Source organism: Zea mays, chromosome 6, assembly GCF_902167145.1.
Source record: "Zea mays cultivar B73 chromosome 6, Zm-B73-REFERENCE-NAM-5.0, whole genome shotgun sequence".
In the NCBI taxonomy this organism is placed as follows: domain Eukaryota; kingdom Viridiplantae; phylum Streptophyta; class Magnoliopsida; order Poales; family Poaceae; genus Zea; species Zea mays.
The window spans coordinates 152608585-152630896 of record NC_050101.1 but is presented as its reverse complement, the minus strand read 5'-3'; the positions used below and the strand labels follow the sequence as shown (position 1 = coordinate 152630896).

Below are 22312 nucleotides of genomic sequence, written 5' to 3'. Positions count from 1 at the left end.
GAGAATGGCATGTCTTTGGGTCAAAATATCAACATTCATTGTGCAAAATTGCAACGCACGGACTCAGTTTTGTTCCTTACACAGCGTGATCCGGCCCAGAGGAGATTCCGAAGGTCTTGGAAATCAGCGGCGAGCGCAACCTCATCGACAACTTCTCCTACCACGTGTAATAATCACGGTACACAAGTTTGATTCAAACCTAAAATGCATTGTTATGTTTATGCTTTGTATTTTTATTATGACGTTTTGATTTATTTCAGTTGCATGGTTTTGATTTATTTCATGATTAAGAAAGCATATTTCATGTTATAAACCTCAAATCTCTGTTTTTCTACTTTGTTTCATACTTCCTTCAAATGTGGAGATTTACATGGTTTTTTTATACCTCATCGACAACTTCTCCTACCACGTGTAATAATCACGGTACACAAGTTTGATTCAAACCTAAAATGCATTGTTATGTTTATGCTTTGTATTTTTATTATGACGTTTTGATTTATTTCAGTTGCATGGTTTTGATTTATTTCATGATTAAGAAAGCATATTTCATGTTATAAACCTCAAATCTCTGTTTTTCTACTTTGTTTCATACTTCCTTCAAATGTGGAGATTTACATGGTTTTTTTTATATTTTGATTTATTTCAAACATATTTGTAACTATGATCAATACTGTAAGATCAATGGCACCATCTACACTTAACCAACATAGGTCGGTTGCAGCCCTACATCACGTCCCTACAAAGTTTCCGTAAGTACACATTTCACTTTCGCATATATATATATGCGTGGACAAAAGAAGCTAAACTCACTTTTAATGTAGTTTCGTGTTATTTGATGACGTTGAGAGCGATGACTTACCAAAATTTAAGAGTATCGTAGCCAGAATTGTTGTTAAGTTCCCTAGACGTCATGACAGCCAACATTTTATTCTACAAGACATCACTGTAAGTCACTAGGTCAAACATTAAAACAAAAATAAATGACGTCAACGTATTTCTCTTACTCATACGACGTGCATTCTGAAATGACTAGGGGTCAAAAATAGAAGCAATTTCATACCGCCATAATGTCCAAAGATTTGACACCTTACTCCAACAAGGATCTACATATACATTATATGGAGTGGCGTTCTATGTAAGCTGGGGGCCGTATCTATTTCGGAATTTTGGACATAGGCTAGAATTGACCTTGGCAACTCGGACTGTTGTGGAACCATTCCACTTGCCAATTCAGTTCCCGCCGTATCCAAAACATCTTATGCCATTTCATGAGGTCCTCCAACAACCTCATAAGAGGTTTATAGGTATGTGCCCGTCTTTCTATATGGAGTATACTTATACCGCACTAAACCATAAAAAAATTTAATCCCTCATATATGAATGTCTCAGATGTAATAGGAATTGTCATTCATTTGGCGCCGTTAGAGCACATCGGTGGAAGGCCGTACAGAGAGGCCATACTAATGGATTCCAGGTCATTAATTTATAACTACAATCTTTTTTAAACTGCAGACGTGTTATATTTTATTCAAACAATACAAGCTTTATTTATAGGTGGGATATAATCGTCGTGGGTATATGGCCTGAACTGTTGCAAAGAAATGCTCTACGGTGGGTGTTAGCTAGAGACAACAAGAGCATAATTATCGGAACTATGCTGCGTCGTAACAAGCTACACAGTAAATTATATTATATTATCCTTAAACATCTTGTTGGAGTAAACTCAATGACCTTCTTTAGTAACTAAGTCTACTACTATAACAATAGGATGCTTGCAAACCTCGGACCATAGCACTGTTGAATTCGATCCAGATCATCACACCACACAACGGTTGCAGAGTGAGTGTTTCTTGCAATAAATTTAGAAATTATAATTAAGTAATCATGTTATTACATATCATTTACTAAATTGCAGCAATTCGGCGCTCCATGATCCAAAATCCGAGGAGTGCTTTAATCAACAATTATCTAGAGAGGAGGCGTGCCTATCTGGCAACAGTGGTTCCGGATGTGTAGTGTGATAGCTTGTTACATTATAGGATTTGAAGTTATGTATCAACTAAAGATGGTCACAATTATTTGTATTTCGCCGCTTATGTATTAAAAACCGGCTCTTTGCTCTGCTGAATTCGATACGTATAATGTTATCAAACCATCGCAGTCAGAAATAAATTCTATTATCATTCCTTGTAAGATCTCAAAAAACAGCAATAAAGCATGAGCATGACCAGGCAACTTTCACTATACATGTCATATTTTTTTTGACAGATTAAGAACACATGTGACATGTAGGTCTGAATGGAAGTGGTTCAGAGTTATGTCCTTGCTTCAGTTTTAAGAGAAGTTCTATTTGTATGCATGAGTTGGCTTCGAAATTGTGAGTAAGCACTATTTAATCATATTTTCGAAACCATACTACTACTAAATATTAGAAATTATTACCTTAGAAGGAGATGTTGTATCAGAGATGGATGCCCTTTTTTGTTCCTTAAAAACTTCCTATCAGATGATGATCTAACTTCTCCGCTGCTATGAATACCAATGCCGTGTGTCTGTTTGATTATTCAGTTTGGGTTCACTCTCAAGCCTCAAGGGATATTTTTATTTTAACACAAATTCAATTCAAAATGAAAACGTTCCATGATGCAATATTGAGACATAATTTTCCCTAAATTACCCAAGCCTGCCCAACATGCACGACAGGTCAAGCCATGCATTGCAGCCACCAAATGCTTTTGCCCTCGCCATGGACAATGACTGCATATGTCAGTTTCTATGTGGAACTATCCCTAAGGCTCTGCTCGATCGTGCATATGGCCTATTTTGCAATGCACTGTTCGTCTGTTCGCAGAGTTGGAGCTTGTAGAACACATCTATGGATTAAAGTATATATACATCTCAACTCTAGGCCCGGTTGATTGAAGTATATATACATCTCAACTCGAATATATACGTTGGAAAAGCAATTGTGCGACTTTCTTCTAATAAAAGGCTCTGAAAGAACTCTTAAAACCCAAGTAAGTAAAGTGAATATTCTAAAAATTATGAAAGGATTCAGTTTGAACAACTTTATGGATTATTCAATATGAACACATCTATGAATTGACTGAATGGTTTGCTCTGAAAGATTCCTTTAATAATCGCATGAGTGTTGTCCCATTGCGTTTTTCCATAGCATCTTTGGATGGAATTTTGGCAGTCTTTATGTCCTGTATTCTTTCTGAAAACAAGTGCTCTGTTGCTAAACGGTGAATGATTTGTTGGTGGACTCCTTTCATGATGGATTGACCCCCATTGGAATTGTGCCTCCGGTTGGGTCATGATGTGCGAGCGTATGAGCTTATCGAACTACTTAAAAGTTCCAGAATACAGGAGCAGCATGATTTAGTTTATCAACTGCCAACTGGTGGGTGTGTGAATGTATGGCAATTGTACATGAAGTCTCTTCATGCGGTCATGCCCCATGAATATGCAGTTCGATTGTTTCCTTACATATGACACACATCTACTGGCATTATATGAGCTGGGTTTGGAAGTCTTTCAGTTCCCTTTATAGTTGCTTTTCATACCTGTGAAAGGCTCATTTTTGCGGCTAGCTTATAGATGACCCACTTAGTATGGCGTAATCTGTGGCATGCACTACTGCTCTGTTAGTTCTTGTTGTCAGAGTTGAGGGTCTCATTTGTTATATCATAGAATAGTAGAATTCTAATGTGTAGAGCTCTTTAGATGTGGATCTGTGTGGGATCTAAAAGATATAGAATCAACTCATCTGATTTGCTGTACATCTGCCCAGGATTCTTCTATCCCAGTCCTATTAACTTGAAAAACTGTTCGGAAGATCAGAAATTCAGAATTCTATTGCATGTAATCACAGACCAAAACTTTTTATGGTCCACAGTATAAGACATTCTAAATAAACTTGAATTCTGGCTGAAATGGTGGTCATTCTGATGACAGGCCTTTATAGATGTTGAGAAAGATCTGACAGAAAGGGAAACACCAATGGATAGATTAATTTGTGGAGATGTGGGCTTTGGCAAAACAGAAGTCACAATGCGTGGAGTCCAATGCGTGCTATATGCTCACTACCTTGTACTTCACTTGCTAATAATCATGTGCAACAGCTACCACCTTATCTATTATTCAATTGTATTGATCTTGTTGATAATAAACAGAAAGTATAATTCAAACTACTATTATTTCAGTTCCTGACACAACTTCATAATAGCAAAAATCTTGTGTTTGAGTTTTTGACTGCAGATCAGTAACGCTCTGCTCTAGATGTGCATTTTTTATTGTGCTATTTTGTCTGCTGATGACAAAAGTGCTGAGTTTATACTGACCTGTTTGTTGTCAATATATAGTTGTTTCCTGTAGGCCTCATGATCTTTCTATTTGTAAGAATGATGCAGTTGCTATTGTGGATATGTGCTATTGGTTTTGTCGATTCCTTTTTGTTCTAGCAGATCAGTTGTAATGAAAATAGAGAACCTATACCTGCAGTTGTAATCAGCACAGTTCGCAACTGCATATGTCAGTTTTCTGTTGATTCACTTGTAATTAAACTGTTTGGGTCACTAGATTGGTAGGACAAAACTGAAAGCAATGAGAATGGCATGTCTTTGGGCCTGAATTTTGCACAAGATTCGACTGCTCATTTGGTTTGAATCTTTGCTTCTGAACTACATTTGTTGGTCAATGAGTTCTTTACTTTCTTTAGTACTCTCGTGGTCCTTTGACATACTGCACTTCTGAACTACATTTTTGTCTGTCTGTGGACATGTTTGTTTGAATAGTCTGTGAACCTTGACGGCCTTGAAAATTATTTAAAAAGTCCATTGCCCCTATCAGGTTTTTTTTATGGAGAACAGAGAACAAACACAAACAAATCAGATGGCACATAATGTTGCTCGCACACCATGTGCAGACATCTCAAACACCATTAATACAGGTAAAGCTTAGTACATGCGTGTATATTAATGAATGCAACATAGTATGTAATAGAACACTAATATCCAAAGTTACATTGTAGGTGATCAAAATGGATCAAACTCGTTACGACCAATTGTTGATGCTAAGGAACGTAAGAGGCAAAGAGATAAGGAAAGATATGCCACGATGTCCGATGAACAGAAAAACGAGAAAAACAAAAAGCGTCGAGAAGCACGTCTACGAAATAAAGAGTTGAATAAGAAGCGTCCTGAAGCAAGTCAACGAAACAATTGCCAAAATATGATGCCCAACGCGCCAAGAGGTGATGAAATTCGTCAACTTTAGAGTAATGTTTTTGTGTATAAACCTACTACTGAAAGTAATGTGTTCATATTTTGTAGGTGGAGACGAAAAAGTAAATGTTGATCCAGATGATGATTCCGACTGGTTGCATATCAATTATACATTACAGTCAAACGACATTGATGCAACGATAGAAGTTCTAACACCAGGTACATGACTGTTCATTAGACTAAACATGCAAAAAAATATAAAGTTTCATACGGTTTAACGTAGTATGCCTTATTACAGGCAGTGTGCACGAAAATGTTGGCCACACACCTAAGCATACTAGACAGAGGACCGCCTACTTTAGCGAGCGGTACAAAAACTTAACTCCCGTCGAGAGGGAGTTTAGGCGTGAACGCCTTAGGTTGTATAATAGAACACCAAGGCGAAAAGAGGCAAAGGTAGACCACAACAGGAGATGTAGAGTTATGCAAGCCGACACTTTGAATCCCACATCCATCGCCATGGAGGACCCAACATATACCCCTGAGTTGGTACACCCTACAGCAGATGTAAAGGGATCTGATGGATCCATATTAACTGTCTGCGACTGGGTTATCCCTGAATTCGTCAACGCACCTTTCTTGCCATCTCCAACCCAGACCGAGGGTGTCGCTTCGCCCGATATGTCTACCAATACACTAAAGCGTAAACATCATGTTCCTCGTGGGGAAAGACAAGCTATATTAGCTCGTCGAAACCAGCAATTTGAATCAGCCATATCAAGGAAGGTGGGTACTTCGATTGAGGATACTAGCGGTGACGCTGTTGAAGGGGACGATCGGACACAACGCCATACGCCTATTAAGATCACCAACAATGGTAATTACTATCCAAGTTTATATGGATCTTGCAAGACATAGATAGTATGTAGTCTGACTAAACATGTGCTTACATCATCTTGGATCCATTTAGGTGATGACGATGAGGGTGTCATATTCGAAGACGACGATAATGAGAACGAGGGATACCTATTCGCTGCGCAATGTACTATTTTCGATTTTTATTATCCTAGCAAGGCTTATGTAAATATTCATGCTTACTCATTGTTTTCAAAAAAATATCAGATGAGGATACCGATGAGGATATCGAGATTGATGGTACTCAAGAAGAATCTACTGCCACTTATGTTTCTGACCCGTACGACAAGGTGTACAGCAACATCCCTGAAGAAACACATATGCTCAAGCTTGTTCCCAACTGCGGTTATTGCACCGCGAAGAAGTTTGAGTATGAGCCACCTGGGTTTTGTTGTCGTGGTGGGAAGGTTGAGCTAGCTCCAGTGGAGACCCCTCCCCAACTCAAGAGGTTGTGGGATAGTGCAGACTCTGATGCTAGGCACTTTCGTGATAACATTAGGTTTTTCAATGGCCATTTCTCTTTCACTTCCCTATACTGTTGCCTCGATAGTATGACAACTAATGTAAGGGGTTCTGGTATATACACGTTTCGAGCACAGGGCATGATGTACCACAATATCAAGTCATTTGGTAGGGAAGGTGGGGCAGAGCATAAACACCTTGAGCTTTACTTTTATGATGACGATCCCAGCCTCGAGCATCGGTACCGTAAGTGCCGTGAAGAGCATCAACAGAAAGACAAGGAGGTTATCAAACAGATAGTCGAAATACTACGTGGAAACCCGTACTCCGAGCACCTTAGGACCATGGGCCACGTTGACAACCTTGATGACTATCGTATCGCGTTGAACCTTGACCAGACGTTGAACCAGAAGACATATAACACACCTCTCACTTCGGAGGTGGCCGCTGTCTGGATCGAAGGGAGCGAAGGGCGAGGCCAATTCAGCAAGAGTGTTATGCTCCATGGGAAGGACAGTTCAAGCCACTGCATCCGCTCATACCATGGATGCTACGATGCACTATCATATCCATTGTTCTTCCCTAGAGGTGAACTTGGATGGCATTCAAATATCCCAAAGGTTGGAGTATCCATGGACGAAGTGGATGCATACCGCGCGACACATAGGGCAAGTAATGCAAATGATGAAGATGCGGGTTAGTTGTTAATTTGATATTTGAGATATTTGCACATTATTAACTATGCTTTCGACATCACTCACTTTTCAATCCTTGCATATGCAGAATCTCCTAGCCATTTATGTGTGTCTGTACGTGACTACTACTGCTACAAATTCCAGATTCGTCCCGGGGTATTCAATCCAATAGTTCATGGAAAGCGGCTTTTCCAGCAGTTCGCGGTCGACACATACATAAAGATTGAGAGCTCTCGTTTAGATTTCATACGTAAGAACCAAGATCGGTTAAGGGCAGACCTATATCAGGGCTTGGTGGATAGCATGCTAGATGGAGATATTAGAGGAGAGAAGATTGGCAAGCAAACTGTGCTGTCGACATCGTTTATTGGCGGTCCTCGTGACATGAGACGTCGGTATATGGATGCTATGGCTCTGGTGCGCAAGTTTGGTAAACCAGACATCTTTCTTACCATGACATGTAACCCTAACTGGGATGAGATAAGGAGGGAGCTTCTCCCTGGGCAGACATTGCAAGATCGTTCGGATCTTGTAGTGCGTGTCTTTCATGCAAAGCTACAGGAGTTAAAGCATAGGCTGACTAAACAGGATATTCTTGGTAAGGTCCGAACCTACGTCTATGTCATGGAGTTTCAGAAGCGGGGTTTGCCGCATGCCCATTTTCTACTCATAATGCAGAGGAAGTACAAGCTCACATGCCCTGAGCAGTATGTAACACCCTGAATTTGGGGGTATAAAATTTCTTTTCTAATATCCACCAAATTCAGGTGTTACTCTCTCATTCTTATGCTTTCTTTCCCTTTTTTTTCTAAAAATGGAGACATATTTGGTTTTATGTATTAACAAGCCTAGTAAAATGAAACCCTAAAGAAAAGAGAGAAGTCTTTGATTACTGCATAGCATACCGAGACATTTTTATGTTGAATTGTTGTGTTTGTGCACCCATTCAAACCCATTTAAATATATTTGATTCAAAAACTATATTTAAATTGAAATACGAATAAAAGAAAAGAATAAAAAGGAAGAAAATAGAAAAAAGGCTTTGCTTCCCCAATCTCCTAAGCCGGCCCAGCCTCACCCCGGCCCACTCCCGCGCGCAAGCCCAACTGGCTCCTTTCCCCCCTTCCCCTTCGCGGCCCAGCGCGCCACCCCTTCCCCGTGGCCCATCCGCAGCCGCGCCCTCCCTGGCGGCCTGCGCGAGGCCCACCTCCCCTTGGCCCACTCGCTCGCCGCGGCCCAGCGCCCCAAACCCTAGCCGCGTGGGCGTCCCAGCCACAGCCGCCACCCTGCGTGTGAGAGCGCGAGCTGAGGCGCTCGCCCAGCCGCCGGGCCCGCCTGTCAGTGGCGCCCAGCCCACTGTTCTTCTTCCTCACAGGAACAACCGCCCCTTTGGCGCCCACGTCGTGCACCCGCGGAGCTGCAAATCCCTTGCCCAACTTCCCTCCCCCATGCCTCCTCTCTCAGAGCCATCACCTCGCGCCTCCCTTCCGCGCCCTCCTCTTGCCGTTGGAGCCTTGCCGCGCTCAGCACGTCGTCCGCCGGAGGCCGTGTCGCCCATGTCGTTCGTCTCCATCCGCCCATGGTGAGCCCCTCCCCTTCCTCTCTCCTTCCCCTCTTCCTCTTCCTCATTTTCCTCGCGCGTGGCGACCTTTTGCCATGACCGAGGCTCGGTTGGGCTGGCCCGGCTGCCCAGCTCCACCTTCTTCTTGCTGTCGCGCGCCGCGCCCCAGCCCGCGCTCGCCTGTGCAGCCGCGCAGCCCATCGCCTGCATGCGCGCTTGCCCTAGCAGGTTTCGCCGCGTCGCGACACCCCATGCCCAGCCGCGCAGCGCGCCCTAGCGCCCTCAGCCAGCCTTCACGCGGCGTGCTTTGACGACCGCCACCGTGCCGAACACCTTCGCCGAAGCTCAGGTGAGCCCCTCCATCCCCAGTGCTACGGCCGACTCGGTCGCCCCCTCTCCTCTGCCCAACCTCCCGTGTCGAGCCCCCCCTCGGCGCGTCGAGCCGGCGTGTCGACCAGCCCCTCCCCCGGCGCAACCTGTCGGCGTGCGGCATAGCCGAGCCGCTTTGCTCCGGCCTAGCTTGAGCCCCTGCGCGACGGCTAGCGTGTCAAATGCTCGCCATGGCCGGGACTCGGCCAAGCCGGCCCTGCCGCTCCATCGTGCTCGCCTCGCACGGCGCGATTCACGGAACCACACATGCACACCAGTCCTAGCTCACGTTCTTGCAGCGTGCACTCACTTTCGCTTGCGCGCAGCACGTCGTCGGGACTTCGACGTCGTCTATCTACCCTCGCACGCATTCGTCTACCCCCTACACGCGCACACCTTCACGCCGTTTACACGTGTCTGTTGTCGTCGATCTCGTGCGTGGTCCCTGTGCGTCAACGTCCATTCGCGATGTCTCACGTGTGTCGCGCGCGATCCGCGTACATTAATTAATTACTTCACTATAAACGTGAACTAATTGACAATTCAATTTATCTAAAAATGTTTTACACAAATAATCTATATTAACTAAAATTAACTTAGAAATATAGTTTTGCGCATTTAATTATAATCGGGTGATATTCGTATGTCGTGTCGTGTTTAGCCGCGAATTATTAATTATTCAATACGTTATGCGACGCTTAAATATTATTCAATATAAGTTGCGTTATAAATTTGTTCCTGTTGCGTTAGACTTCGTTCCTGTTGCGTTAGTTCCGTAATAACGTCATGTTCGTGATAAACATATTATTTTGTCTTGACACATGTTTTAGTTTAGTAATTAATAATTATTTGTTTATCTCACGGATATTAAAATAACAATTCGATTAAAACCAATTTATAGTTTTAATTCACCCTTTTACAAATTCATGTTAATGCGATTATGTCTACTCAAACGTTTCGAAATAATATTTGTTGAATACAAACGCGGAAAGTCAATCTCCCATTTGTTGTGTCGTCGCGTGCCGTTCATGCGCTGTTTGCGCGTCGCCATTGTTCGTTCACGCGTGCTGTTCGCGCGCGTCGTCACGCGTCAGTCGCACATAGTCACGCATTGTCGTGCGCGCTGTCCATGTGTCCTTCGCGCGTGTCGTCGCGCGTTGTTCGCGCGCGCGTTTTGCAAGTTGTTACGTGCTGATCCGCGTGTAGTTCGCGCTCGTCGCCTCGCTGTTTCGCGTGGTCGCGCGTGTTATTAAATCCGTTTCGACCCATTTGTGTTGCGTTAGCTTTATTATAACTTCATCTACGCGTTAAAAATATTATTCATCATGTCATATGTTTTAGGTAACTAAGTAAGCATTTGTTTAATCAATGTTAATTAATTTAGCTTGCTAGGTAAACCTAGTTATAGTTTTTTTAACTACTGCTTTTTACAAATATAAATGTTGACAGGATTTATACTAACTTAAATGCTTGTAGTTCGATACATATCTAGTATGAGCACGGTATACGTTAGTGATTTTCGCGTGGCACGCACGCTGTCCGTGTGCTTCGTCGCCATCCGATTCGCGTTCTGCCGCGCGTGCTGGTTCGCGCGTCGTTCACGCTAGGCGTGCGCACTGCTTCATGTGTCGTCAGCATGCTATGCCGCGCGTGTCCGCGCGTCGTTCCACACGCTGTCGTGCTGTTTGGCGTGTCGTAAACTTGTCTCGCTTAGAATCTCTTGTGCTAATTTTATTACTTATTTATTTGACAGTTGTTAGCGTGGCAGATTAATCAAAACTAAATAGCAGCTATAATTTATGTTTGATAACGTCGAATTAAAAGTTATAGATATACTGGTTTAGCGTAAACGCGATACCTTCTCGACCGTCACACTTCTTTTTCCTCGTGTGACCGTAGTAACGCGTTCCTTTTCGTCTTGCATGTTTTATTACATTTTATCTTGTAAGGTGTAATGTTCTTATACGTATATATGTTTGTTTGTTTGTTCCTATTTGTATCCGCTTCGTGTTGCGAATAGATTGCGATATGTTTCCGAGCTTCGAGGGATCAAAATCAAGCTTCGGCGACTAAGTGATCTGGCTCTTCAAGTTCTACGAGGTTGAAAACCCTGAGCATCTGTTTAGTGAAGGCAAGTGTCCTCTGACCTATTCTGTCCCATTCACTTATAATTTATTGTCCCGCATTACTCAATTGAAACCTAAGGATTGACTAGCTTTCTATTTATCTCATCCTTGTTTACCTCTGGGTTATCATGGTTAGCGTTCTGCTATTGCTTTAACTTAATCAATGAACATGATGAGACTATTTATGATACTGTTATCCTGATGATGTTGATGATCTTGTGATACTCTAGGGGGCTCAGGCTGTTTCCTGAGTACCTCTCCGTAAGGACCTGTTCGTTGAGAGACCACCCGGGATAACAGTGCAACCATGAGGGTGGAATGGGGTGCCCTTAGCTGATTAATTAGATGAACTAGAAGTGTAGTTGCTTCGCCGTCGTGCCGTCAATGGGGTCCAGGCACAGTGCTTGCTCTGCCGAGGCTGGGTGCCGAGGTTCTTTCGTTTTGCTTTTTAGTCGCCCTCCTGCGGGGAGAGGTACTGTGTTTATCAAACTGGAGAAACCTAACGGGCAGCTATGACCTCTAGGGAATCTTTGTAAAGGCTTCGTAGTGAATCCCTGGCCATTCACCTTGGGAGTGAATAAGGGTCTTGCAAGCCCGGGCTAGAGAGGGAATCACGGCTCATGGGTAAAGTGTGCGACCTCTGCAGAGGGTTAGAAACTGATATATCAGCCGTGCTCACGGTTATGAGTGGCCTTGGGATCCTCTTTGATTAGAGATACTTGATCAGAGATGGTTGGTTTACAGATGATGATGATGATGATGATGGTTATGACTATGGTAATGGTAAGTGGTATTCTTTCCATTTGGAAAGGGTACTTTGGGTTAAGAACTTGGGTTAATGCTAAAACCTGGCTTTCTACTAGTAATAATAACCTGACCAACTAAAAGCAACTGCTTGACTAAACCCCACATAAAGCTAGTCCACTACAGCCAAACGGGACATTTGCTGAGTACGTTGATGTGTACTCACCCTTGCTTTCACAAAACACCAGGTTGTCCACATTGCAACCACTGCTCAGGAGAAGACGAAGTCGTGGAAGGAGACTTCCAGGAGTTCCAAGACTACGACGAGTTTTAGATGTGGGTTGGCGGCAACCCCCAGTCAGCTGCCTGTGAAGGCCTTATCTTTACTGTGTTTCGCTAGCACTTTGATTTAACTGTTAAGTTGAGGACTATGTGGATGTCTATGACTCTGTGATGTAATAAGTTAATACCCTTTTATGTTATTATTCGAGCACTGTGCGATGATGTTCATTTATGTAATCGCTGTGTACGTGAATTCTGATCCTGGCACGTACATAGTTCGCATTCGGTTTGCCTTCTGAAACCGGGTGTGACACAGTATGACCTTTTGATCTCAACTGAGATCCCAAGCAACAAGTACCCTGAACTACGAAAGATGGTTATCAAGCATATGATGCATGGCCCGTGTGGGTCGCTAAACCCTAACTGCCCATGCACTAAGGGTCGTAAATCATGCAAGAATCATTACCCTCGGAATTTCAGTGACACAACCTTGCAAGGGAAGGATTCGTACCCTGTTTACAGACGTCGTGACGATGGTCGTACCGAAAAGGTTCGAGGGTGCGAATTGGACAATAGATGGGTTGTCCCTTACAACCCATACCTCCTTCGTCTCTTCAACTGTCACATCAATGTTGAGGCATGTGGGAGCATCAAGGCTGTTAAATACCTGTTCAAGTACATATACAAAGGCCATGATCGTGCTTCTATTGTTATGAGAGATGCGAGCAAGGCAGATGATGATGTAGATGAGATCAAGCAGTACAGAGATGCAAGGTGGGTGACTCCTCCAGAAGCCTTATGGAGGATATACGGCTTTGAGCTTAGTCAGATATCTCCACCTGTGATGCAGTTGCAACTCCATCTTCCAAACATGCACATGGTGTCGTTTCACGAGCGGCAAATGGTCGAGCGAGTCGTCAACCGTCCAGGTGTTGATAGGTCAATGCTCACAGCATATTTTGAGGCGAATAGTCTACACAAGGAGGCTCGTGGCATCCTGTATCGTGACTTCCCTGAATGGTACACTTGGCAGAGTGGTAAGGGAAAAGTATGGCAACAGAGGAAACGAGATACGGGTGGACAAGTCGGTAGAATAGTCTCTGCTCATCCGGCCGAGGGGGAGCGCTACTATCTTCGTGTTCTCCTAAACCATGTGACTGGCGCCACTTCCTATGTGGATCTAAGGACAGTAGATGGTGTCACGCTACCGACTTTTCGTGAGTCAGCAGAGAGAAGGGGACTGCTTGAGTCGGACAACACACTGGATGAGTGTCTCACTGAACGTGCTCTTTTCCAGATGCCATCGGCGCTGCGCTGACTTTTTGCCACTATACTTGTGTACTGTGAGCCAAGCGATGTGGTTGTACTCTGGCAGAAACACCTAGATTCTATGTCCGAGGACTATCAACACAGGAATCCGTGCAAAACTCATGTTGAGCAGATGGTATTGATTGACATTAGGAACATGCTGCAGTCAATGGGAAAGGACATAAAGACATTCCCTCTTCCTCCTATCATGGATGTGTATGACGATGCTATTGGTACTGCTAGGGAGGTTTATGAGGAGGAAATTATCGAACCGGCAGCAGGAGATGTGGCTCTCAAAGACTGTCTTAACAAGGAACAGAGGGTCGCCTATGATAAGATTCTGTCTGCCGTTGACACTGATCAGGGCGGATTATTCTTTGTGGATGGATCTGGTGGCACCAGAAAGACTTACCTATATAGAGTGCTGCTAGCGACGCTACGCAGCCAGGGCAAGATTGCAGTGGCAACAGCTACATCTGGCGTTGCTGCTTCCATAATGCCTGGAGGAAGAACCGCCCATTCACGCTTCAAGATACCTCTCACTATTGACGATGGCGCTGTATGTAGCTTCACGAAGCAGAGTGGAACCGCAGAGTTGCTACGGAAAGCATCTCTCATTATCTGGGACGAGGCTTCTATGACTAAGAGACAAGCCGTGGAGGCACTGGACAATAGCATGCGCGATATAATGGGTCGACCCGGACTGCCATTCGGTGGTAAAACCATTGTCTTCGGTGGGGATTTCAGACAGGTCTTGCCTGTTGTTCGTAAAGGGTCAAGGGCTCAAGTGGTCGCTTCTTCGCTACGGATGTCTTACCTATGGGAGTCCATGTCCCACTTAAAGCTTGTTACCAATATGAGGGCAAAAAACGACCCTTGGTTTGCGGAGTATTTGCTGCGTGTAGGCGGTGGAACTGAGGACACAAATACTGACGGCGACATCCGTCTTCCTGACGAGGTATGTGTGCCTTACAGTGGGAGTGACAACGATCTTGACAACCTAATAGACTTCGTTTTCCCAAATCTCAACAAAAATATGTCTGATTCGACCTACATCACTTCAAGGGCGATACTGTCAACACGGAACGAATGGGTGGATATGATAAATGTTAAGATGATTGATCGTTTTCAAGGGGAGCATATGGTGTACCATAGTTTCGATAGCGCCATGGATGATCCCCATAACTACTAACCACCCGAGTTCCTAAACACACTGACGCCTAATGGGCTGCCACCACATGTTTTGAAGCTCAAGATTGGATGCCCTGTTATATTGCTTCGGAATATAGACCCTGCGAATGGACTTTGCAATGGCACCAGGCTGGTCGTTCGTGGTTTCCAAAGAAATAGCATTGACGCAGAAATTGTACTGGGTCAACACGCTGGAAAACGCATTTTCCTGCCGCGTATACTTCTGTGTCCCTCCGATGAAGAGATGTTCCCTTTCCAGTTCAAAAGAAAGCAGTTTCCTGTACGGCTTAGCTTTGCAATGATGGTTAACAAAGCACAGGGTCAGACTATTCCCAATGTTGGTGTATACTTGCCCGAACCAGTGTTCTCTCATGGCCAACTATATGTTGCTCTATCTAGAGCGACAGCCCGATCAAACATAAAGATTCTTGCAATCCCACCCGTTGATGGGGAAAAAACGTCGAGGAAGGGTGTCAGAAAGAACCCCACAGTAGATTGTGGGACATATACTAAGAACATCGTCTACAAGGAGGTCCTAACAAACTAGACCTACGGTAAGTCTGTCAAAACTCAATTGTTTGTTTCAATAAAAAGACACCGACACAAGACTAACACTCAAATGTAATTGTGACGTTTTGATGAGGAGATGTTAAGGAGCTTTATAAAATAATATTGATTTGTTTGTAACTGTTCTGTTTGATAGGTTGGGGTATTCATGCTTCACTTCTTGAGCTTGGTATATATTGCTTCCAGATGCTACGATCTCCTGTGCTTGGTATGTTGCTTCCAGACACTACCGCAAGCGTAATCTAACCCATTTTAACTAAAATACTCTTGCGTGGACCTGAAGATGATAGCTAGCTAAACACTTTTTACGATAATTTTTAGATTCATCAGTAGAACTGCTCTATGATAAATCTAGATCTAGATTCAGTTTCTAAGCGGTGATAGGTTCATGATTATGCTTGTGCATTCAAAGGACATATGTTGTTACTCTGAAACTTATGTCTGCCTTCCTGCCCATGTGCCCATCGGAACTGGGACCCTTCTATTGTTCTTGCCTTTTTTATTACCTTTTTACTTGCCCTCTCTGCATGTTTGTTCCTTTTACTACTGCTTCAGTCGTAGTTCAGTTCATCACTCTCCCGCTGTTCACTTTCAGACTTGACACAATCACGGATCGGAACACTTGTTGTATATGAACACCTTGTCATGCTTGAGTTCATATACAACTTCAGAGAGACATGTAAGTTATCCTGTATTTTAACATCCCAATCTGAACTGGAGCAGGAAACTGTCAATTGGTGCCGTCAGATCTTAAGAAACAGCCCCATGGCTATTCGCGTGCTGAAATCTGCACTCAACGCGGCAGAGGATGGCCATGCAGGCCTTCAGGTAAAGCCTGCCAAAATGCTAACCCTTCCATTGGAAGTTGGGACTGCTGCTGGTGAACTTCTGTCTGCATGTTGCATTACTGATGTTTACGCTTCTGCTCTAGGAGCTTGGCGGGAATGCCACGCATATATTCTACGGCACGGAGGAGGCAAAGGAAGGGAAGAACGCGTACATGGAGAAACGACGCCCAGATTTCTCCAAGTTCCCACGCAAACCTTGAGTTTCAGCTCTTTGCTGAACTGGCCAATTCATTATTTCACTCCAATCCGTAATTGTCTATTATGAATTTTATGGGGTTTTTGGACTTGGGATTATTGAGTAGACATGCGTACAACTATGGTTATGTGTGTAAGCCAATGTTGACCAACATCTTAAGTTGGTCTTCTTCTGAATAGTCCATGGGAGCGAGAGATTGGATGTCATTGTTGTAATTTTATTTGTAATTCAACATGTGCTGAGATTTTTATTGGCTGCCATACTCTCTCTAGATGCTTTTTTTTTAAATGAAGTTCATAGGTTTGCAAAAGTAAGTCACCAGTTTTTAAAAATTAAAGATGTGATGGGTTTAGTGTTCGAGATGCTGTAACTATGAATCTGTTGATTTGGCTTGTCACTTCCAGAGCTTTGATGGAGAGCAAGCTACTTAGTGGAACTACTCTCATTGTAGACCGCTACTCCTATTCGGGAGTGGCCTTTTCAGCTGCTAAGGGCCTTGACATTGAGTGGTGCAAGGTGAGCTGCGTGCCATACGGATGAATAATGACTTGCTCTCTTTCATTCATGTCAATATATAGCAGCAAACTAAGAAGTGATGCCTATTTATCCTCTTTTCTAGGCTCCAGAAAATGGACTTATTGCTCCAGACCTTGTAATATTGTTGTGAATGCAGTACGTTTGATTTCTGTTGTAGTTCTTCTGTGAAAGGTTTCTATACCTGTCCATTTCGACGCATATTTGAAGTATGAAACTGTTATAGGCTTATAGGTTCTGTGCATCTGCAATTCAGATGACTCAGTTGATCAGTTGTATGTTAGTAGCGAACCCCTTACATTAATTCATGGGATGTCGTAGAAACAAATAGACTTGTGATCCGGATATAACGTGGGCGTCCACATCTCCTTGGTGAAGCCCCCGCCGTGCCCCCGCTGCGCCTGCATCGCACGATTCCAGTCGCGAGAGCCCCTGACGACCGCCCCTCTCGCGCGATGCTTGCCGCGACAACCGCCCGTCCCCTCCCCCAACGCCATGCCTGCATAAAAGGGAGGTGCCGGAGGATCTGCTCTGCTTGGCAGCAAAGTCCGGTGCCCGCACTCTTCTCTTGTCCTACGCCGCCGCCCGCTGCTGATCTCATCGCGATGAGCCACGACTCCGCGCTGTCGTGGAGTCCCTCTCGCTAGACCTGCTGACCCACGCACTAGCGGCTGTCCTTGACCCACAGGGACCACAAGTCATGCCGGCTCGCCAGCTGCGTCCCGTCCCGCCGCGCCGCGCGGTACTTCGCTAGGAGGCGCTGCGCGCCTTCCAACGCTGTCATCGCTCGACCTCTCTGCGTGCGTGGGCCTCGACGATGCCTCCCTCGCTGCCACGTTGCCCGAGGAGCCGCCACTGACCCACTGTCCGTCCGTCAGGTGCGCCTCGCGCGGGCTAGCGGCGTCGGCTGGTGTGGCCTGGAGGTGCTCATGGCGGTGTGCTCAAGGCTGGAGGCCGTCGACCTCTCGCACTGCATCGCCGTCGGCGATAGGGAGATTACCGCCCTCACCACGGCCGCTGGGCTCATGGAGCTCGTCACCGCCTCAGCGTCACCGATGGTCCAGCTCGACAATGTCGTCGTCGGATGCTTAGGAGCCATGACCAGGCGGCTCCAGATCCACATCCGCATCCAATTCTGTACTGTATAACTGTGAAACTGACAGAGGTGTGCCCACTGCATAGATGAGTTCTCATGGTTGAATGCTTCTTCATCTCCACTTGTCAGGCAGGCGGCAGCTATCTGAGGCGGAAACTCAAGGTTACTATTACTCAGCTGGTTCCAAGAATCCTGAAAGAGAAACAAAATTCCATAATCCAAAGTTTGTTTCTCTACTGAACCATTTACGTTTCTACATTCCTCAGATACTTCCCAACTTGGAGAAAGGTGGTGTTTCTTGATGATGTTGTTGTGGTGCAAAAGGACCTGACTCAGCTGTTCTCCATTGAGTTGCATGGCAATGTCATTGGAGTTGTGGAAACCTGTTTGGAGTAGTTTCATCGATACAGCAAGTATCTAAATTTTTCGCACCCTACCATCAGCTCCAAGATTGATCCACATACTTGTGGATGGGCTTTTGGAATGAACATTTTTGACTTGATATCCTGGAGGAAGGCGAACACCACATCGTTGTACCATTATTGGCAAAAGCAAAATTCAGATCTATTGCTCTGGAGAACGGGAATTCTTCCTGCAGGCCTTTTGACACTTTACGGCCTGATGGAGCCCCTAGACCGCAGATGGCATGTCTTGGGTATGATGTAGACATAGATGATCGTTTGATTGAGAGTGCTGCTGTTGTGCTATATAATGGAAACATGAAACCGTGGCTGAAGCTGGCTATTTGCCGTTACAAGTATATATGGAAACATGAAACCGTGGATGGAAAGGGCGCCATTCCAGGATGCCCCCGCGCCAACCCCCGCCATCCTCGCTCTCACTCTGCTCTCCGTAGATGGAAGGGCGTGGATGCCCCCACAGCCGCCCCCATCCCATGGTCCTCGCCCGCGACAGCCCCGTGATGCTCGCCGCTGACGCCCGCGCGTGATGGAGAGGAGCGCTGGTGGCCGCGCGTGATGCAGAGCCGATGACGCAAGCTGCAGATGATGGGTCGATGGAAAGGGCGCCATTCCGCGACAGCCCCGGCCAACCTCGCTCCCACTCTGCCACGAGTCGATGGAAGGGCGCGGATGCCCCCGCAGCCGCCCTCACCCCACGATCCTCGCCCCGCGCTCGCTATCCGTGGATGGAAACGACGAAATTCCAGGATGCCCCCGCGCCAACCCCCGCCATCCTCGCTCCCACTCTGCTCTCCGTAGATGGAAGGGCGTGGATGCCCCCGCAGCTGCCCCACCCCACGGTCCTCGCCCGCGACAGCCCCGTGATGCTCGCCCCTGACGCCCTTCCATCTTTGGAGAGGAGCGCTGGTGCCGCGCGTGATGCAGGCCCGTGATAAAAACCATATGCTCGCTCTCACTCTGCTCTTCGTAGATGGAGAGGAGCGCTGGTGCCATCGCGTGATGCAGAGCCGCTGACGACTCGAGGCCGCGCAGAAGTTGCCATCGAAGTTGCCATCGAAGTTGCCTGTGACATCAAAGACATATTACAAGGTGCCGTAAGAAACCTGCCATCCCAACGTTTTTTCTCTGTCTTTTTTATCCTCCATTCAAATCGATCTCGTGTCTGAGTTCTTTTATGCATATGTTCTGGTTTAGCTACATGTTCACTTAATATAGAATCATCTAGATTAATCGTTATCTATATTGTTTTCTAGCGAGTTGGAGATATAAGTGAACTGTTGGAATGCCTGAATTTTAAAATAGCAGTTCGTGTTAAAACTTAACAATGTTGATGGACTATAGCTAGACATAGACAGAGGCATTGATATGTTTGCATGTTCTTGGTGATAATCTGAAGGTTCGGCACCATGAGTACACTTCACATCATCAGAAGTTCAAAACTATTTTCTGAAGGTTCGGCTTCATGTTTGCTGTGCACACCTGTGAATCAATACTACCACATCATTAGGACACAAATATAGAATAGCATAAAGTTTCATCGACTATGTTTGCAGAGTGAACAAAAAAAAGAATCAAGTTGCATAAAATTGTATAACAAAAAGATGCTACAGAACAGTACCCAAGCAAATCATTCTGTGTATTAATTTGTGTCATTCACTCACCTTCAGATCGATCTCGTGTCTGGGTTCTTTTATGCATGTTCTCATGTGTGCTCTGTGTCAGCGTGGCAGCCACACCAACCCCCATCCTGCTCGGCGCTAGGTTTCTAGAATGCTGCCAATAGATAATTTCATTTGCTGCACCGGAGACAAACCCATCACACCCATGTATCTCCTAATACTCTATAGTACCATGAATAGTGAAGGAAAAAGCTAATACATTATTAAAAAAACAACTTGGTCTTGGTTCATTTTCTGACATGAAAGTAACATGTTTGTTCTCGTAAAGATTGAAGTAATCATGTGTCATTTTTTTATTTTGTCCACTCTATTAGTTCAGAGATGGCTCCGTGATTTATTTATTAATTTATTATGCATCTAACAATTTGTTATGCATGTTAGCCTACTATCCTAAATCGTCATTTATTTTTCCCACTAACATGGCAAAGCATGGACACTAGCGTATCTTACTTTATGAATGTAGGTTTTTGTCCCGAGAATGGAATCTCTATCCGTAGGCTTGTGTCATAACAAGCCAAAAAAATCGGCGGCAACCGCAATAGTTCCGAAAGGTATTAATAATTTTCTTAGTTCTGTATAGATCAATTTGTTTTTTATTGTAATAACTAATTTTATTTTTATCTCACGATTGTTTGCTCTAGACTATATTTGCACACAGGGTGATCTTGCCCTCATCGATTTTATTAAGGAAATCCCTTGTGAACCAAGGGTAGAAGTCGTGCTTATTGATGATGCCTTTGTTGAAAGAAAGTCGATGGAATGTTTATTTCAACCGAATGCATATATAGGTGACGAGGTAATCCATGCTTAGTTTTTAAATTGGTGACCATGTTATGTATATGTTTTTTTACTCACCATGGTATTTTTTAACCACAACTTACACACTTGCAGGTTATAGACTGTTATATAAATTTGATAAAAACTCAAAAGCATCTAAAGTGCCGATCTGGAGGTCGCGTTCACATAGAAAATGCTTTCCAGTTTAATTTCTTGAAGCGAGATGGCGATGTTGAAATTAAAACAGAGGAGCTATATCCAATTGAAGACATGACACAAATATGTAGCGTTGAACGAAGGGTGTTACTTTACCTAGACCATGACATGGTACATATGAGTTTACAATCTAAACAAAAAGTTAGTGTGTACATGTATTTTATTCTTATGCAAGTATTTATAACTGTTTTTGTAGGTGTTTATTCCGATAAACATCCGAGAGACGCACTGGTATCTTGCCGTGATCCATGCAATAAATATGGAGATTCAAGTTATCGATTCACTTGGTACTTCACAAGACCGTAAAGACCTCACTGACTCTGTGAGTATGCACAAACTTAACAATTATGAATTCATTATTAACTTATCTCAATCTCTAATTTTGTTTTACAATATATAAAGATTAAAGGTCTCCAAAGACAAATTGATATGATATCTCAACGTAAGGAGTTAAAAGACCACAGGTGGCCAGACCTCCAAGTTGCTTCTTGGCCGCTCAGAGAAATAGACATGGGATATGCAAAGCAGACAGATAGGTACGCCCTAAAATCTTCTTTACCAATTTCTTCATTCATACTAATCTTTATGTTTTTATTAATGTATATTGTAGCTCTTCATGTGGCCTCTTTCTTTTGAACTATATCGAATACTGGACAGGGGATGAACTGTCTGACAGTTTTACCCAGGTATATTATTACTACTACGACATATATGCACATCTACAGTCAGTGATCCATATATAATGCTAAATAATTATTTATTATTTATAGGATGACATGTCACACTTTAGGAAAAAAATGGCTGCTATATTACTATCTTCAGACCTGAATAAGAGAAGGGGGTGTCTGTTATACAAAAATGATAAAGAAGTTGACTCTGGAAGCCCATCAGATGTTGAGATATTAGAAAATTCAATAGATTCTAAGAAGAGGAAACTACTCCACGTGCTTCATGATAGCGAAGTCGTGTATGAAGATGAGGAAGGCCCTATTACTCAAGCAGACTTGCAAAAGTGGTTTGTTGATGATTGGGATAAAAGAGCTCCTGTAAAAGTCTCTAACGATGGGTGCACCAATGACTTTTTAATGGTTGGTCT

General features: G+C 44.2%; 1 protein-coding gene, 1 long non-coding RNA gene and 1 pseudogene across 3 annotated transcripts; all 3 read left to right on the top strand.

Moving 5' to 3' along the window:
* LOC103630280 (uncharacterized) lies at nt 1-2135 on the top strand. Of its 2 annotated transcripts, XM_035960191.1 has the most exons (8): nt 1-178; nt 678-749; nt 822-945; nt 1034-1304; nt 1390-1474; nt 1555-1679; nt 1768-1839; nt 1916-2135. In XM_035960191.1, the coding sequence occupies exons 2-8, from the start codon at nt 682-684 to the stop codon at nt 2014-2016; spliced, it is 846 nt and encodes a 281-aa protein (XP_035816084.1). In that variant the 5' UTR covers nt 1-178; nt 678-681; the 3' UTR covers nt 2017-2135. The 2 variants fall into 2 exon arrangements, with proteins under 2 accessions (XP_035816084.1, XP_035816083.1); XM_035960190.1 differs by having other exon boundaries at nt 1-749.
* Nucleotides 2136-17955: 15820 nt separating this feature from the next.
* Nucleotides 17956-19045, top strand: LOC109940569 (probable galacturonosyltransferase 11; annotated as a pseudogene).
* A 2573-nt stretch (nt 19046-21618) lies between these two features.
* On the top strand, nt 21619-22006 carry LOC103630278 (uncharacterized). The gene is made up of 3 exons (XR_554962.3): nt 21619-21752; nt 21827-21902; nt 21987-22006. It is a non-coding gene; the product is annotated as an uncharacterized lncRNA (long non-coding RNA).
* The last annotated feature ends 306 nt before the right edge of the window (nt 22007-22312 follow it).

Excerpts from the sequence above, each read along its gene's own strand:
- LOC103630280 (XM_035960190.1), top strand. The coding sequence starts at position 661 with ATGATCAATACTGTAAGATCAATGGCACCATCTACACTTAACCAACAT. Across the intron at positions 750-821 it reads CACGTCCCTACAAAGTTTCC|TTTCGTGTTATTTGATGACG; the intron begins GTAAGTACACAT and ends CTTTTAATGTAG. Across the intron at positions 946-1,033 it reads TTATTCTACAAGACATCACT|GGGTCAAAAATAGAAGCAAT; the intron begins GTAAGTCACTAG and ends TGAAATGACTAG.